Raw genomic sequence first — 17,674 nt, forward strand, 5'->3', positions numbered from 1 at the left:
GAACAAATGAATGAAGCAACATTCTCTCCAGTTAAAACAAAAACAAACAGGTAATTGTTTTCAGCAGTAAAGAAGAGTGAAAAAAAAATCTCATTTGTTGTTTCGTGACAACGATGCAATTTGGTAGCCCATCTATGGAGATTTGCATAATTCGTTAGCATTAAGCTAAGTGGACCTTAGGTAAAGCTCAAGTATGTTGTTATTTCAAATACTATGCGGCTCAAATTCTGTTTTGAGTTTGACAGTAAAACGTAACCGTGAGTGGCAAGAAACGGCGCGAATCTTCTCGTTCAAACAATTGTTCGCTCGCTGCCAAACGGCTTCTTGCGCTCACAGCCAACATACAATTTCACTGGCAAGTCAAAGCAAAACGACGTCGGCTCGCTCGCATGTCAAGGCGCGGCTGGATACTTGTTTGCTGCCATGACAACACAAACGAGAACACCCGTGTGCGCGTATTCTCCAAGGAGGGAGTCATCCTCTTTCATTCTCCTCCAAGTTTTCTCGATCAATTCTCACACTAAACATGACAAAAGCGAAAAGGAGCAAAGGTCAAGTACATTTTGGAAATGTATGATTTCTAATATCGAGCTATGCAAACAATGCCGTCTGCGTCGACCTGACATGTCGGGAGAGAAATAAGAACGATAAATAATGACGTGGAATAATTATGTGGGGGAGCATCAGGCCGGGTGATGAAGGGGGGAAAAAACGCTAACAGGTCAAACCCGTGTCCTACCACACCTATCACACACACACACACACACACACGCTTGACACACATTCCGCCTCACTTTGCTTTCATTTGGGCGTGAAATGGATCCCTACTGTCAGCCAGAATGCACCACCAACAGTATCTCAGGATCCAAATCTCCCTCACTCTCTTTTTTGTTTCCTCTTTACGACACATGTGCCTCTTTGCTTTTCCACAAAAGGGGGGGGGGATGTTGAGTCTTCGCTGCCAAATCCACAAAACAAATTCCCAGGCGATTATGATCACAAATGATTAGGAATCCCATCCGAGCTGATATTTTATGTGACAGCTCAAATTAGATCCGAAGCAGAAACACATGACAGCCCGAAAAATGTTTGAAATGAGCCGCGGCGTTCCCTGGGAACGCCGCACCAAAGGCATACGCTGATGAAATTCTTCCAGGAGCATCACACGTCACTCGGCGTGCGTGTGAAGGAGACGATTGGTTGAAATTGTGAAGTGCGACAGGACGTTAACGTGTCGAGAAGTGGCAGAGGAAGGAGCGGGTGGTTCAAATGATGAACATTCAAAGTCAGAATATTTGTGAGACAGGATCGTCATTTTTTTGTGGGGACATTTTTGTTCATTGGCGTGCCGTGAGAATTTTGTGTCTCGGTCTGACTAATGTTGGCGGAACACTGGGCCGCTCTATTAGATTATGTGGCAGGTGCAGTGAGAGAACTGATACAAATGTTGCAAAACAAGCATGCCTAAATGTATGAATGAATGAACGACTTGCTTCTTTGTCTTCTTTACTCCAAAAGGCAAAACTGGACCACACTTGAGGAGAGTTGTGTTCCATCGAATGACTTGAAACTGATGTATTTAAGACAACTGACACCTTTGCACAATAGGATGAAAGAGAATGAGTGGAAATCATCCACAAAGTCAGGAAAATTTTAGTTAAGCAGTGAAGGCCAAAGCAAGAGGAATAAATGAAGTCCGTTTAATGGCAATCACCAGATTGTTTGCATTGGGCGCCACCTAGTGGATCGAAGTGGACACTTCAAATTGTAGACCTGCCCTGATCGGTCTCATCAAATGAGACTGCATGGGGATCTCGTGACATTTATACTCTGGCACTGAATGAGTAATTATATAACTTTTTAAGGACAAGAGTATAAAATGACATTCGAAGAGTTCCCACGGCTTCCGTTTACGCCTCCTGCTTCATATTTCTAACCACCTGGAGTGAGCCTGTTTAGCCAAACAGAGAGCAAGTTTCTGAAAAAAAAAATCCGAGTGTCCTTGGATTACGACGACGTTCCGTTCCTACGGCGGTCACGCAGCTCGCGTGCACGTCATGACAAGTCAATCACAATTAGTATGGAAATGACTTTTAGGTCATTTATGACACAATCAAATGTTAAAGAGTAAGTAAGCGATTGTGCCTTCTTACGGCATCGCAAACTCGTCAATTGCGCTCAGTTCGAAACCTCCAAAGCGCCGTAAAGCGAGGACTTCAGTACTGTAATGTGAAGTCGAAGTCTGACTGAAGTACTCCATGTTGCCACCAGATGGCAGCACACATGAATGGAACTCAGCAGCGGTCACCGTTAACTCCTCACACATTTGTCAACGAAAACGTTTGATTTCCGACGTAAAAAAGGATTACTTTTTTAAACGTACAGACCATGAAATAGACAATGCATGTATTCTTGTTTTCATATTTGAAAATCAACCTTATGTGTCTTGCGATTTTTCTTGACAAGTTTGAACATATGACTGAAATATGATTGTTACCAAACCAAAGTGCATTTTACTACTCACGGAAAGGAGACGGTGCTTACCATGTCAGAGATTTGGAATGGTAAATATGGAGTAGAATTACATCATTGCCCATGTGAGGAGTCACGTCTACTGCTGGGTCGATGAAGATAGTTCATTTACTAACCAAATATTTTTTAACATGAGTCTGTGTGATTTTCTGTTGGTAGCGGGGCTTTCAAATCAGCCTGGGTTGGTTTGTTTTGGGTTGCTTCCTTGTCGTCCTTTTTGCCTTTAGCGGTGGGGTACCTCCTGGATCTAAAAGAAGAAACATCATCTTAACAATTTGATTTGCTGATGTTTTATTTAAAGGGGACGTATAGAAAAAAATATTTTTTTTAAATCAAGAATTAAATGAAAACACCTTGCAAATTATTTGAGGTATGACATAAATTTGCCAGTGGTGACGTTTGCGTAAGCGCCATTCATTTGTAGTCCGGACTGGACTGGGATGTCTTTTCTATTTTATACTCGTGAGCTAGTGACGCAAATCTGGTCGGTGTCTTTACCTGACTGAGACATTTGGCGAGGACACTCTGTGATGCTCGGTGAGGTCCAGATCTCCTCTGACGGCTTCCATCATCACATTCTGGAGGGTGTTGAGTAAGATATCATTGAACACGCTCACTGGGATGCATTCAGCGCGCGGCACCATTTTCAGCCTCGTCCCGGAGCCTCCCGCCGTTCCCGAGTTGTCAGCGCGAACGTGAAGTTCGGGATTTGTCTCGCCCAACCCAATTAGAGGTTGCGGGAATGCCGAAGGAGCGGAGAAGATGACGTTGGGCTTGTAGAAAAGGGGCTTGGACGCCAAAGTAAGCAGAGAGCGGGAAAAGGTGACGTCATCCAGTATGTTCCTGAGCAAAAAGACGGAAACAGTCTTAGTCATGTTCGGAAGCCGGACACGAACACATTAACGTCACCATAGAAGCTCATCCTGATAGTAAAAATTTGGTATTTTCTTGGACATCGATTCACAGTGTGTGGTATGTGAGCTCCCTCTAGTGGTACACAAAACAAGTACTGAATTAAATTTGACAGTTTTTAATTTTTTACAGTACAGTTTACTTTTATTAAACTTTTTTAAAACTTGCAATACACTTGATTTGGAATAGATTCTTTTATAACTGTTTGATTTCAAATGCTTATTTTTTCCTCTCACTTTAAATTTTAAGCACGGCTTCATTTCATGTTTTAAAACTGCCCAATACATTGTAACTGCATCCATATTAAAAAAAATATTTTTCCTATATTTACGTGTTGTGTTGAATTTCAAAATGTGCATTAATGTTACACTATTTTTAAATAATATTAAATGGACTTTTTAAAATAAAATCACCACCTTGTTTTTAATCAACGCTTTGTCCTACGCTGCGTATCTTAAAATGTTGCCATGATAGCAGTACTTGAATAAACAAGAATTTAAAAATGTGTATTTTTTTTTAAGTATTGAGTGTAAAAGTTTGAAAACCACTGCCCTGTTAAATTGATTGGGAATGCTGAGAAAAACATCATAAAGCTGAAATGGGAACAATTGCACCCGAAGAAGTTTGAATCGGAAGGCTCGATGATCATGACGGTGTGCACTGATGATCACCAGGCTTTCTTGTGCTTGCCTCTAGAGGACGGCGTTACCTGATCAGAGAAGCGATTACATGCTCGAGGAAGTGTCGCTCGGGACCCAGCGTCTGCGACGGGCGTCCCTCTTGAAGTAGAGTGTCCGACAAGATTTTAGGTCTCGAAGGTTTTATCGTTTGGAAGCACCTGTCGGCAGAAACCACCACTGCCATGACGTGACCAAAGTCAAATACACATAGAAAACACTTGACAATTAAAAAAAATAAGTGTGATTCGTGTTTTTTTTGTTTTTTTTTGTAATCAAATGTTATCGTCAAAACAATGGGAAAAAAAAATTCAGTCAGCGTAATCAATATAACCGACACGAATTTCACTTTTTGAATCTTTGACAAGTTGAATTGTTTACCTGAAGCGATTATTGAAGTGGTCGGGGAAATATTGGACATATTCCTGCGACTGATAAGAGCGCGCCGTCACCTCCAGATGAAGCAGCGTAGGTTGAGGCGGTGTCGGGCGTTTACACACTTTGACGGCTTCACACTGAGCTCGCTGCTCTGCTCGTGCTACCCGGCTACAAATCGGCGGAAGGGCCTGCTGGAAGACACACAATCATCTTTGAGATAAACAATTTGCAGGGACATGTGATTGGGAAATGATGATGATGATGATGAGTCACCTTGTGCTTGCCCAGTTGGGGCTCTTTTGTGTGAGCAAGAGCTGCACATCCCTGTGACAAGGCGGACAAAAAGTATTATATCATCACTGTCATCTATTTTGAGGATGCACTATGTCTGCGCCGACACCTTGTCGACTAGAACTTTTCGGCTTTCTGCAAGGTCCCGCTCCGTGATGGCGAATTCATGTTGCTGCTTCTCTCGTTCCTGCTCCCAACGCTGCAGAGAGTCCAAATATTGCGCCAGTGCAACCTGCTCGGTCAGCTGGAAGGAACAAGAAAAACAATACAGTGCTTGAGGAAAAATAACAAGAAATATTGGATTGAATAGCAGAATAGGACTTGTCAAAAATAAAATAAATAAAATAAAAACACGAGTTGGGCAAGAATCTAACAGGCCAAATTGAGTGGAATAGAAAACACTTTTTTTCTTGAATATATCTGAACAAGAAGAGTAAATTATTATTGTATGTGTCAGAGATTGAAATAATTAATAATGGATAATTGATAATTGATAATTAATAATTAATAATTAATAATTAATAATTAATAATTAATAATTAATAATTAATAATTAATAATTAATAATTAATAATTAATAATTAATAATTAATAATTAATAATTAATAATTAATAATTAATAATAATATCCATCCATCTTCTGTGCCGCTTCTCCTCACTAGGGTCGCGGGGGTGCTAGAGCCTATCGCAGCTATCTTCGGGCAGTAGTCAGGGGACACCCTGAACTGGTTGCCAGCCAATTGCAGGGCAATAATAATAATAATAATAATAATAATAATAATAATAATAATAATAATGAGGGTAACTGTAAAGAAAATAAATAAATGACAAAACAGTTATTTTCAATGTTATTTTAATATAACAATAATAAGAAGAAGGATGAAAAGGGTGATACCTGACATATGATGTCTAGATGATGAATCGTGGGGAAGTCGGTAGCCATGAAGGTCATCACACAAATGATGCTCTCTCCCGGACGTAGCAGGCCTTGTTTCGGCTGGATGCGGATCACCTTACAGCGACACAAAACAAAAAGCCCAAAGGCTTTGTCACCTGGCACAATCAAAAACCTCCAAACAACAATTGGAAAAAGAAAACAGAAACAAAACCAGACTCATTGCTCTTCCCATTTTTGCAACGTGATACGCTTCTTTCTGGAGCTGCGGGACGCTCACCTGAGTCAAACACCATTTATAAAGGATTTGTTTCAAGGACACGTTAGTGAGGAAGAAAACTCTGGAAGACTGTGAGCACACGGGGATCTCGCCCAGAGAGATGCTGTCCACGGATAGGAACGCGCTCTGCACACACATACAGAGCATTTAAATGCGCAATGTCGTCTCAAGAGAATTTGACGACATCTTGCAGACGGTTCAAGTCTTTAAGAGTCAATAGATTTACAAGTGTACTTCTCCATTCTCACCTGCCCGGGGAGCGGTATCCTCTGTACGCAGGGGGCGGTTTTGGGATCGGTGCTTGGGAGCACATCTCCTTCAGTGTCTAAGCCGCAGCCATCGAATCTCACCACAGTAGTTTCCCCTTGTCGGACGTGAATTGGAACATCCATCTGGTATTAGACAATAATGTCATTGAAAGCTGATCAACATTTTGGGAACGAAGCGACAGCAGAGGAGTACGAAAGTGACGCATACACTGTACATCTTGGCCTCCAGCGGAGAGAAAATGAATTCCAGCTTGGCCATCTTCCCCGGTAGGACGACTCCGACCGGGTTGAGGCAAGACAGCAGCGGCTGATTAAAGTTGTTCTCCTGGAGCTGCGACAGCACGCCGCCGTTCACTTCGTAGCGGACGGGAACATCGCCGCCGTTGTAAAGGTCGTACGTCTACAGCGTAAGCAAAGACAAACGTGGCATGCGCCTTTAAGAGGCGGGGCCTGGCGGCTACAGCGTCACGGCTTTAATAAGCTCTCAAGTTAGAGAGTAACGTTGCAAACATTTTACAGTCGCACCTGCATCGGAGGGCTTAAACCACCAATCATGATCGGCGTGAAAACGTGATGCCTGGATAAAAAGTACAGATGTGGTCTCTCTTGTTCCACCGTCACCCCTTGGAAGTGCAGCTGTCAGGAACACATGAGCAACTTGTTCACTAGTTCAGACAAGTTAATTAGTAATAAAATTATTTTATTGTATGACTTGATCGGCGTCCTGTCAGAGTAACTACAAGACAAAACAAAACAAAAAAAGATATTTTGGAGCAGTGACTTACCAAGATTTCTCTGCCGTGCGAGATTTTCAAAATGATCGGCAATTGATGCGTCCCGACAAAGACATGGCTGGAAAAAGAAAATTATTGGAAGACCAAATCATCCACACATCGCTCAATCTGCTCAAAAGGAACAAAGACACGTTTCATAATCTGACAAGAAAAAAAGTCGAATTTGTCCAAAATGAAGTCAGAATATTTTCATATCAAAGTCAAAATTTACTCGGCGAAGAATGTCAAAATTGAAAAGTGAATTTCACACTTTATTCATATAATATTCCATCTTTTTTTCCTGGATAAGTTGCCTTTAATATCTATTAAAATAAGTTGACTAATTTTCTTTTCTCCGCAAGCCGGTCCCCATATTTAGGTATCCACATTTAAATGTCAGGACATCATAACAGATCAGCATTTTTTTTTCTTTGTAGAAACCGCAAATCGAATTGAAAGCCAGTTTGGGAGCCGCTGCTCTCCGTGATCATGTCTGACCTGTAGCTGAGCTCAACTGACTTCTGCTGGCCGGAAAGCAGAGTTCCTGACAGCGGAAACACGCTGAAAAGTTCCACAACCTGTAAATATCAGAAATACACGTTGGAATTAAATAACTTAATCCAAATCAATTGATGTCACGAAAAAAAAAATTGTGACATGCCTGCATCTGCTCGAGCTCGTTGTGACATAACTCTTCTCGCTGGCTCCAGTGCTTGAAGTCGACCTGCTGGTCGTCTGGAAACAAGAATGTCCTAAATTTAAAGAGGAAGCAAATCAGCAAGTCGGTGAAAAGTGTTTACGCATACATTAAATGAAACACATTACCAATTTGTGTGTGTGTGTGTGTGTGTGTGTCTTAATATCATGTGTGTGACGTGCTCCCGCCAAGATGGATGAAGAACGATTGCAAATTTTTTTACCTTATTTGGCAGCCTCAACTGTCATGCCAAGTTGAAAGCAGAGCAAGAATAAAAAAAAAATCATTTGAACTGGGAAGTCAAGTGAAACTGGTCAAAACAGTAAATTCTGATTAATATTGCGTTTTTGGAAGCTGAATTCATCCATTAATCGTTTGAATCCATTTCAGGGGGCGGCCATTTTGTCTTGGACTGCCACTTGCCGACCATGACTTACCACTCCACAGAGATGCTGCCCGGGTTGTAAAACACCAAGGCAAAAGTGGAAGGTTCCGAATTCAGGGGAGCCGCGCTGAAGTTAAAATCCAGCATGGCTTTGATTAAGATGGCCGGGTATATGCGCATACTAGAAAGACAAAGAACCACGATTGTGACAATTTGCATTTTGAAACAAAAGAATCCCGTGCGCTTCACCGGTGGCTTCTTGGGCTTCGGTACGTGTGCTCCACAGGCGAGGGCACGGAGAGCAGCTGCTCATTGAGGTTGTCCACCGACAGCAGTTTCCACACGTACGTCTTGCTGAGCCAAGCCGTAACGCCGCCGCTGCACACGTCCGTCACCTGCATGGTGGGGAACACGCCAGTGGCGCCCACTTCGCACACGGCTTGCGGAGGGGACAACAGCTCGCCTGGGGGGAGAAAAGAGACGGAATGAGCAGAAAACAACGAGAATTCTTTGAGGTGTGTTTTGTACGTACCACTGCAATTCAGTATCTGGTAGTTGATGATCCACCGGTAGCGAGCTTGTCGATCAGGCCGAAATGTGGCTCGGAGCATGAAAGTAGAGCGAGAGGCCACGGTTCCGCCTTCGCAGTCAAATTGCAGGGCTGGAAAAAAATGGAACCTGACTCAATTGAGTTTATTTAGCACAACAATAATGACCGGTTGTTTGTTGCTGCGCCGTTGTGGGGGTGGTCACAGCCAACTTCAATCAGGGCTAATCCAAAACGTTTTTCATGCGAAATGTGCCTCGGCTCAATGAAGGCTGGGAATCGGTGTAGTAAGGTTTACCCATCGCCGCGGGTTGGAGGTCCTGATGAACTTGCTCATCTTGTAGCGTCTGCTCAATGGAAACGCTGAAGGAGATGGAGCAGGTACTGTTGTTCACCAAGGGAACGTCAATCGACTGAGCGCGTCCAACTAGCGTGTCTCCCATTTCCAAGACGTCTTTAACCGCCTGAGTAGACAACGCCCAACCACATTCGCAACTTCCAAACGCTTCCAATGAACATGCTCGGCAGTTGGAATCAAGCGAGATGGATGAACGCACCTCTATGAAGCCTTTGGCGCCTTTTCCCATTATTTTGAGGGTAACGATGGACTTGTTATAATCGGGGTTTTGAATTGGCCAGAAGGTGAGAGCAGGCTCAAGGATATATGTTTTCTCTTCCTTGGGATTGAAGGACCATTTCTGTTGCTGTAATAAAAAAAAAAGCAAAAAAAAAGCTTAAAGAATTTATTTCTTACGGTGCGATCGCAACTTACCGCGCTCTCGTTGGCTTGCAGTTCACCAGCTTCCGGATGAACAGAGATGAGATGCTGGTCTGAGTAACGGATGTTCCATTGATAGCTACGACAACAAGTTTCAGAATCTGATCCTTTAGAAATGGAAAAAGGACGGTTATTATCCTACACGATCGAACGAAACTCACCCCAGGGGAATGCGGCAGACGTTTCTGATGAGGTGGGTCTGCTGGGTGGGTGAGCCCACAGACGTATCTTGGAAATATAAAGTACCACCTCCCCCTAGTGACACACGAATCTTTTCCAATATGCTGATAACTGTAATCTCCTACAGGACACAGAAAAGTAAATCATCCAGAAAAAAAAAAAAAAAAGCTTTGTGGCTGAATATTTCGTCTGTGTTGTACCTTCGTGCATTTGCTGAAATTGAGCTGGAGGCGCAGATTCACTCCCTCTGCGGGAGAATCTGCTTTGGGAGTCGTGATGACGGTGAGGATTTGGTGAGCACCGGGCTGGATCAAGCCGCACCTCGGCACGACAGACACCAACGCCTCCGAGGCGGGGTCCAAACTTTCGTTGAGGTTCCGACAGAAGGTGAAGGGCTGATGGCCGTTATTGCGGAGGAGCAACGTCTGATACGACCGAACACTAAGGCCCGTGAATACCTACGACACGCCAAATACAAACATAAAAAGTTCAGGAATACCGTTTGGAACAGCAATGACATGTACAGTGATTACAAAAAGTCTACACACCCCTCTTGAAATGCCTGCTTATTGATGTATTTAAAAAAAAAAAAAGAGCCCAAATTAAAAATTTTAAAATTATTTCTACCATCGATGTGACCTACAACCCAACACAAAAACATGACAATCCTTTACAAAAAGGGTAAATAAAATTAATTAACGGCGGTAATGTGATTGCAAAAGTGTACCCCCCCTTATTTGTTCTGTAGTGGTCGGGTGTGACGCTTACCACTTTATTTGGCTCTAGCGAGAAGTATGGATGGAAGTGCTCTTTGCCATGCTCAAAAGAGTGTCCAATGACTCGGACGATGACACACCAAGGTGGCCAGACCTGCTTCTCAATCTGACAAGGCGGACTTTGCTGCACCGAGAAGGCACATAAATCAGTACAATAATGTCATCTCTATGTAAGGACAAACTCAAAAGTTTTGAAAATTAAAAGTACATATTATAATTATTCAGATGCAAAAAAAAAAATGTAAATCATAAAAGAATGTGTTTTAGCTGGTTCGTCTCCAAAACAGAACTAATATCACTCCGGTCAGGCAATGACGGAATGAACAAAAGATTTCAAGCAATTCTTCCTTACTAGAAAAGCGAGGCACTCGAGTTGAGCTGCGTGCAGTGCATTGACGTCTTTTGGATTGTAAGTCACTCGGAACGAAGTGCACTTCAGTGGCGACAGCTCACGTATTGAGGGAGAGACGGAAAATGGTGAGCCGGCGGTATTGGTCCACACCAGGCTGCAAGAGAACCACGCGGGATAAAAGCCACCTTTTTAGTTCATTTAAAACAAAAAACAAAAAAAACAATCCAGTTGAAGTCTGTGGAGAAAAGATAAAGACAACTTTACGTGACTTTGATAGCGGAGTTGTTGGTGACGGCCACCCCTTGAGAAGATGCAGATGAAGTGGACAAAGTTGTGAAGTGATTAAAGAGCAGCTCGCTGGGCACCACGGAGACGCGCGTGGGAGAAGACGAAGGTGAATCCACCTCTGCCGAGCCTGCTTGGTCAACGTCTTCCTTGGGAGTTATCGACCGTGTAGACGAGATATCCGATTGCCGGCTTGATTTCTAAACAATGACAAACGCAAATTAATCTATAAATACCAGTGGAATATATTTTTGCGTCGGGGCGGCGACCCGTCGGGATCGCCCTTTCACCTCATCCACAGACAAGCAGAACGCTTGCGGATCCAGCTGCGTGCTGTTGCTCGGCAGCAGGACGCCGATGATGTCCGAGCGATTCTCTTGAATGTTCGATAAATGTTCTGGTGTCAGCACAGATGGTTGGTGGAGATCTGAGTGACACGTGCCAATCAGGTCGAGGAACAAAGGCTCCTAGAAAAGAAAAGCTGCATCAGCCTAATTTCCCTCGTTTATGTATTTATAATTTTTTTTTTTTGCCAGTATTTCTTTTTATGATTAAAGTATTTAATTACAGTACTACAAATGGAAAGCTCCCCCTAGTGGTATACAGAAGAATGACTAAATTCATTGCTTCAACTGCATGATGTTACGATCGCTCGAACGTTTTGTGTCTCGTGAAAGTGTCAAAATTAAATTGATTAATGGACAATAAATTAGTTTTCTTCTTGCTTTGGGGGCGTAACATAAAATAATTGAGCAGCACTGTGGTAGCGTAACATGACTTAGTTCCTTACCGCGTGCAGTATAAAACACGGCACGCTTCTGTGATGGGCGAAAGGCACGGTGGGGACGTAGATGACGGTCAGCGTGACGCAACTCTTGGGGGGCAAGGTGCCGCATAACGGTTGGATGCTGAACACGCTGTGACCCGCACAGTCGAGGTCCCACTGATAGATGGCCTGGACGCATGAACAATTGACCATCTCAATTGTCTGCGTCGCCGTGCTTCCCACTTCCATACAGCCAAAGTCGACCACAGATGAAGAAAAAGATAGCTTGGGGGCTTGTGAGAAAAAAATAAAAAATTCACGCAGGGATGAATTTATGTCGTGTTGCAATCCCAAATAGCGACAGCATCGATGTGTCCTACCTGTGCAGTTTCCAATGAGCTTCAGCACAGTTTTGTTGAGCGCCCCTTTGCATTCCACAGTCAAATACTCCACCGAGACGGAATCGGCAATAGTTGGCGTGTAGGTGACTTTGGCCGTCATATGTCCGCCGGCGGCCACTTTGCCGCTGCAGACGTCGCAGAAGAACGCGGAGCCCAACATGGGCACTCCACCACCAAGTCGCGTGAGGGAAAAAAACGCAGTGACCTAAAAATCAGACTTCCGCATTCAATCAGAATGGAGGACTTGCTTGGTCCGGCAGTGTCAAATCCAACCTTACTCACATGCGAGGGATTAAAGATGTCAAAAGATTTCTGTAAATTTTGTCCAATGGCGACAGAACCAAAGCTAAGCACGGGACCGCCATGTTTTTGCTCGGCTTTCGAACTCGGGCTTCTCAACTGAAGACATGGATACTTGGCTGTCGAGAAGAGCAGACACAAGATAAGAGCCGAATGACTGCGCCGCCCCCGACCGTCGACACACTTGAAGCGTGTTGGTTCGGTTGACCGTACCCACTCCCTGAAGACGCACAACGGCGCAGCAGTCCTCTTTCTCTCCTTCCGCGCCAAAATGACAAGACGCGTGTTTGTTGAACAACAGCGCCTGATGTGGCTGGAACACAACCATGAGCTGAATCTCCTGGCTGGGCTTCAGCACGCCTTCCTCTGGACTCACTTGGAAAGGTTCTGAACACTCCCAGCGGAAGGACGTGTGGAGTTTGCTGTGTGACATTTTTCAGACGTTACGCAATGAAGTCCACTTCAGGGAGGATAGGATGACTTCATTACCTGAGATTCTTTAGCGGAAAAATAGCAGACGTGGATTGATGCACCGCACAGAGTGGAAGGAGCACGGCGTCTGGCACTTCCAGGGCCGGATAGGGAATCACGGCCCGAAGCAATACTTGGAAGCTGCTATCTTTGCCCTGAAACTCAATGCTGTCCTCGTACTTGCACTGTCCGACACACGAGACGTTTCGCGGGCATTACATCAAACACCAATGCGTGCTAGATAGTCAGACGCTAATGCATAACCAACGATATTACCTTCTCTGCCGGTTTAAAAGTAACGGGTATGGACAGAGTCGTCCCCGGGCTCACGCCGATGTTCCGGGAACTGGAGATGCTGAAGAATTTGGTCACCGGCGGTCTGAGAGGGAGCAAAGACAGAATATGCATGCGGATGTATCCAATTATGACGTGTGTGTTGCCTTTCGAGAAGCGCCGCTGACCTTAAGTGAAGTTTCTGGAGCTTGAGGCCAACGTTCTTTAACGTTAGCGACTTGGTGAATTCTTTGCCCTCGTCCCAGTCCTCCCACAGCAGCTCAGGTTTCGTTTCCAGTCCCATGAAGGAGTTTCTTTGAACGGGCGTGCGCCGCTGGTGCTTGTGCTGAGTCCCTGGAGGCTGCCAGTGGAGGAAGAAGAAGACGAAGAAGAAAAAGAAAATCTTAATTCGAATGATGGGTGCCACCCACGCGTGTGCATCCTTCAGCACAAAAAACAACAACAACAACAAAAAAAAAAAAACGAGTCAAGTAGGAAGATGCTTACTTTGGTATTGTTGACAAGAATGGAGGACTTCCACAGTCCTTCTGACCCGAATGGTTTTGGACCCTCGGACTCAGCTAACATGACTGCAGACAAGGACAATGAGACGTTGTTATTATGTTTCCTGACATGTCCTACATTTAAGTTGAGAACACAAATTTGTATTTTGTGCCTTGTATACAATAACAGAGAGGGGAACGTTTACGTCACGAGTGTCGGTTAAGTTCACGAAAAAACAACAACAAAAGCACAGTCAGACAATATTGAAAAATGAAAAATATGTTTTTCGATTTCGTCCATACAGTTAAAATGTTTGCAGCAAAGATGGCACGATGTAATCTGAAAAGTACAAAGTACCTGATGAAAAAGAAAATCACTTTTAAGCACTGTTGAATTCGATAAGATTAAATTAATTGCAAAGATCTAGCGAGCTAGCAAGATAAGTGATCGTGTAGCATTCTCGCTAGCTCTTATTTTTACACGATAAATTATTATTGATTACATTCATATTCTTAACATAACAGGCTTTGCCTTATATTAAAAAATGGTGACGTCATTAAAACTTCAATTATTTTACTACGATGACGCTACCGCATTAAAAGCACATGTGACAGTTTAAATGTTATTCTGAGACAAACACACGCTTACCTGCTTAAAGTATGAACTCTTTCCGACAGAAACAACTTATTCCATTTGTTGTATATAAAAAGAGAAATAAAGAACCGTGTAGAGGAATTTGAAGTTCACGAGTCGTTGACGTTTGCTTGTTGCCATGGTAACTACGGAAGCTGACGGAGGACGACAAAGCGAAGGAGTATCACGGCTTTTTTTTAACGCCAAATGTTCACATCTCAAACATATTTTCTGCAGGCATGTTGACAATTAAAGTTGAATACGTCTCATGGAAATTTGTTCTTCACATTTTTATTTTTGAACAATGAAAACAAAACAAATGCGCCTTCACACAATAAAAGCCACAGTTGCAAAATCAGGTAAAATATATTAAATTATAAGACTCTTAAAATATTTGGACTAAGTCACACTCACGGAAAACATTTTAAAGAATGAACGGTAACACTGACTAAGAGAAGAGTTCAAACGAACACGTGATGTGTAAAGTGTATGCTTGCATTTTCCTGAAAAGCAAATCCATGTCATTAAATTCAGAAAAAAACTATTTTGGAGAAAAAAAAACTTCCATATATTAGTGTGTAACAACAGAATAAATTTATTTAATTATGTATTAAAATGCCCTTCAGGACTGTATGGATTCCGACGTTAAACGTGGTGTGTAACGCCAAATTGTGGCTAGACATAACATTTCAATGACTGGATTGCGAGAAATAAAATGTGTGCACCTGCTCCATTGTGCGTCTCTAGAACATTATACAAACACACACAAAAAAGGAAAACTTTAGTCCCAACTATGGGAAAACCCCACTTCTCCTTGAACTTCCCTCCTCCAACTCCTCTTCCAAATGAGACCTGTAGTTCTCCGTGACTCCTCCGGCACGCCTCAAGAGGGAGCCCAGAGAAGCCGGCAGAACACTTGGATCCTCGTCTTCTTCCTCGCCATCCACCTCATTTTCATCCTCCAGGCTGGAGCCGGGAGAGTCCGCCTGGAGCTGGACACTGTCAGCTCTTTCGTCGTCACTTAGCGGGGACGCCGGGTTCGTTTGCTCCTTGGCTTTACGGCTTCGCTTCCACTTCATTCGCCTGTTCTGGAACCAAATTTTAACCTGGGGTAAAGGAGCATAAAACCCGCATGACTTTGAGCATGCAGTGCTTGGCCAATTAAGATGATTCCGATTGGAATTCCCAAATTCCACATCACTGGACCGTCTTCAGTGGATTCTACAGCACAACAGCAACGACGTGTACAAAGTACCTGCGTCTCCGTCAGCATGAGTGAGGTGGCCACCTCAAAACGTTTGGGTCTGGAAAGGTACTTGTTGATCTTGAACTGGTTTTCCAGTTCCAACAGCTGCCGGCTGGTGAAAGCCGTCCTGGGCTTCCGGCACTTGCCCAACAAAGCGGCTTGGGCGGGGGCTGCTGAGGAACACAGTTTGGATTTTTAATGACGTTATATTTGGATTAGGCAATTCAATCAAGCAATAGGAATAATCTGCCCTTGTGTTTATATTTAAAAATATTTTAAAACCTTCAAATAGTCTAACTTGTAGTGTTGCAAAACCCACAGAGGTCCATTATTGAAATGAAACCACTGTAATCGTGACCCGTCGATGAAGTGCTCGGTCTGGTTCAGGTGTTTCACATTTATTGCCATTTTTGCATCTCATTTAAGAAGATAAATCATCCTGAGGAGACCAAATTTAAAATACGGCTTCTAAATTGGAGAGTATAAGGAGAGTATACGTTGATTTTTATTTATTTATTTTTTTAAATACAATTTAATCAAACTGTTATTACATGAAAAAGCAACAGGTTTATAGAAAATGCTCCATCAATTTCAATCATTTCAGTCTCACCACTGTGATTATTATTTTTTTAATGTATGTAAAGCTACAATCTTGTATTATAATTCATGAATAATATTTATGCAAATATGGTATATGGAAGCACTCACCTCCATACTCTCCGAGTCTCGAGAACATCATCCCGGCTCTGATCCAAGGCTCCAGCGGGTGGATCCCGCCCGCGCCGCCCGCCGTCAAGTGACCCGGGTACGGCTGGAGCAGCTGCGGGAAGCCGGGATACACGAAGGCGGGAGGCTGGCCGCCGAGAGCCGCCAAAGGGTACACGGACCTCGGGTGAATTCCGAGGAATCCCCCGGCCTGCATGGCGCCGAATCCCGGTTGGGGGAAGTTGCAGACGGCGGCGGTGGGCGTCAATCCCGCCTCGGACCGCGGGCTGTGGACCGGGCTCCCGGTGTAGGCGGTCTCCGGGGACGCGTCCGGTCTCTGGTCCACATGGTGAGCCAGGAGTGCCTCGATGCGGAAGTTTTTGGATTTCTCCAGGTGCGAGGCCGTTCTGTCCATGCTGAATTTGTGAGGCTGCAACTGGAGAGGAAAAGTGCTCTTTGAATTCTGCACACTTGATGTTGCTCGTTTGCTGTCTGGGGGACTTCCTAAAAAAAAATGCTCACCCATTTCATCAGTGGACTGAATAGGAAGAAGTCCCAGCCAGGAGCTATAAAGTGTGCTTCCTTGTGATTGGCCAAGAGCCTTTGGTGCAAGTGGCTGTGGAGAGCTGCCAAAAAGATTCACACTTTCTACTCAAGTAAAAATTCTGCATTACTGATGAAGATTATTGCAAAAAAAAAGACTTTTCATTCAATGTGAGGAATTTCACATGACAACGTGAAAAATAAAATTTGACATTATATAACGAGATCATGTTCTACCAAACTGTCCAAAATATAAAATGAGGCCACGTGTGTAATATTCAATTTAAAATTTAAAAAGATTTTCATACTTGGGGGTCCATCAGGTCACCTGAACCGGAAGGAATTCCTTTATTCCTTTAAGCCAAATAATGTAACATGACCCTCTTAAGGATGAGCGGATCAGATAATGACTGGATGAATGGAAGTTATTACATTAAAATCTACCAAAAAAAAAAAAAATGGGAAAAATACTTTCTCACAGCAATGTCTCTCTTTGGTTAACATGTTGTGTTTACTTCCTGCACGTTTCATACAAATCCCATCCAGATCGCCGTAATTATAGACCGCGGAAAGCCATCAATTTACAACTAACTCTTCATTACATTTTATGAGAAGAAGCCCAACAATCTTTTGGGCTTTGCTCCTCTTTTATCACGACGCACATCCACGAAGCAGATTAGACGTCATAAAAGGCCGTAAACTCATTTTCTCCTCAATGTGGACCAACGAGGCGTGAACAAAACCCCAACTGTGTAATCACGTCATGATTAAAAACACAAGTGGCTGCTTGGAAGCTGATAGCCAACACCTGTAGTCAAGTATTCA

General features: G+C 43.5%; 2 protein-coding genes across 3 annotated transcripts; both read right to left on the reverse strand.

The window, feature by feature from the left end:
* Positions 1-2,580: 2,580 nt before the first annotated feature.
* On the reverse strand, positions 2,581-14,487 carry cfap65 (cilia and flagella associated protein 65). The gene is made up of 35 exons (XM_088315388.1): positions 14,371-14,487; positions 13,726-13,808; positions 13,407-13,579; positions 13,222-13,324; positions 12,964-13,130; positions 12,688-12,896; positions 12,457-12,593; positions 12,154-12,379; positions 11,798-12,066; positions 11,298-11,474; positions 10,987-11,207; positions 10,723-10,876; positions 10,363-10,494; positions 9,795-10,052; positions 9,576-9,715; positions 9,409-9,493; positions 9,194-9,340; positions 8,935-9,100; positions 8,622-8,750; positions 8,339-8,552; positions 8,142-8,270; positions 7,669-7,759; positions 7,506-7,585; positions 7,020-7,086; positions 6,760-6,870; positions 6,443-6,634; positions 6,214-6,357; positions 5,966-6,091; positions 5,686-5,802; positions 4,900-5,034; positions 4,773-4,823; positions 4,503-4,690; positions 4,154-4,282; positions 3,031-3,375; positions 2,581-2,779 (listed from the first exon to the last, which is right to left on the reverse strand). Exons 2-35 carry the CDS (start codon positions 13,804-13,806, stop codon positions 2,659-2,661), a joined length of 5,214 nt encoding a protein of 1,737 aa, XP_088171514.1. The 5' UTR covers positions 13,807-13,808; positions 14,371-14,487; the 3' UTR covers positions 2,581-2,658.
* Positions 14,488-14,688: 201 nt separating this feature from the next.
* On the reverse strand, positions 14,689-16,854 carry LOC148323841 (pancreas/duodenum homeobox protein 1-like). Of its 2 annotated transcripts, none has more exons than XM_088315568.1 (4): positions 16,829-16,854; positions 16,310-16,742; positions 15,611-15,771; positions 14,689-15,461 (listed from the first exon to the last, which is right to left on the reverse strand). In XM_088315568.1, exons 1-4 carry the CDS (start codon positions 16,835-16,837, stop codon positions 15,147-15,149), a joined length of 918 nt encoding a protein of 305 aa, XP_088171694.1. In that variant the 5' UTR covers positions 16,838-16,854; the 3' UTR covers positions 14,689-15,146. The 2 variants fall into 2 exon arrangements, with proteins under 2 accessions (XP_088171694.1, XP_088171693.1); XM_088315567.1 differs by having other exon boundaries at positions 15,611-15,774.
* Between the last annotated feature and the right edge of the window lie 820 nt (positions 16,855-17,674).

The sequence above is a fragment of the Idiotropiscis lumnitzeri genome, chromosome 14 (assembly GCF_059441095.1).
Source record: "Idiotropiscis lumnitzeri isolate Australia: NSW breed Sydney's pygmy pipehorse chromosome 14, RoL_Ilum_1.0, whole genome shotgun sequence".
NCBI classification, from domain to species: domain Eukaryota; kingdom Metazoa; phylum Chordata; class Actinopteri; order Syngnathiformes; family Syngnathidae; genus Idiotropiscis; species Idiotropiscis lumnitzeri.

Bases quoted from the DNA above. Each gene is read 5' to 3' on its own strand.
- cfap65 (XM_088315388.1), bottom strand. From the start codon at position 13,806: ATGTTAGCTGAGTCCGAGGGTCCAAAACCATTCGGGTCAGAAGGACTG. The intron at 9,716-9,794 runs GTACAACACAGA...TGTGTCCTGTAG, and splicing joins ATTTCAGCAAATGCACGAAG to GAGATTACAGTTATCAGCAT. The intron at 3,376-4,153 runs GTAACGCCGTCC...CTTTTTGCTCAG, and splicing joins GTAATCGCTTCTCTGATCAG to GAACATACTGGATGACGTCA.
- LOC148323841 (XM_088315567.1), bottom strand. The intron at 15,775-16,309 runs GTGAGTGCTTCC...TGTGTTCCTCAG, and splicing joins GAGACTCGGAGAGTATGGAG to CAGCCCCCGCCCAAGCCGCT. The intron at 15,462-15,610 runs GTACTTTGTACA...CCTTTACCCCAG, and splicing joins TCATGCTGACGGAGACGCAG to GTTAAAATTTGGTTCCAGAA.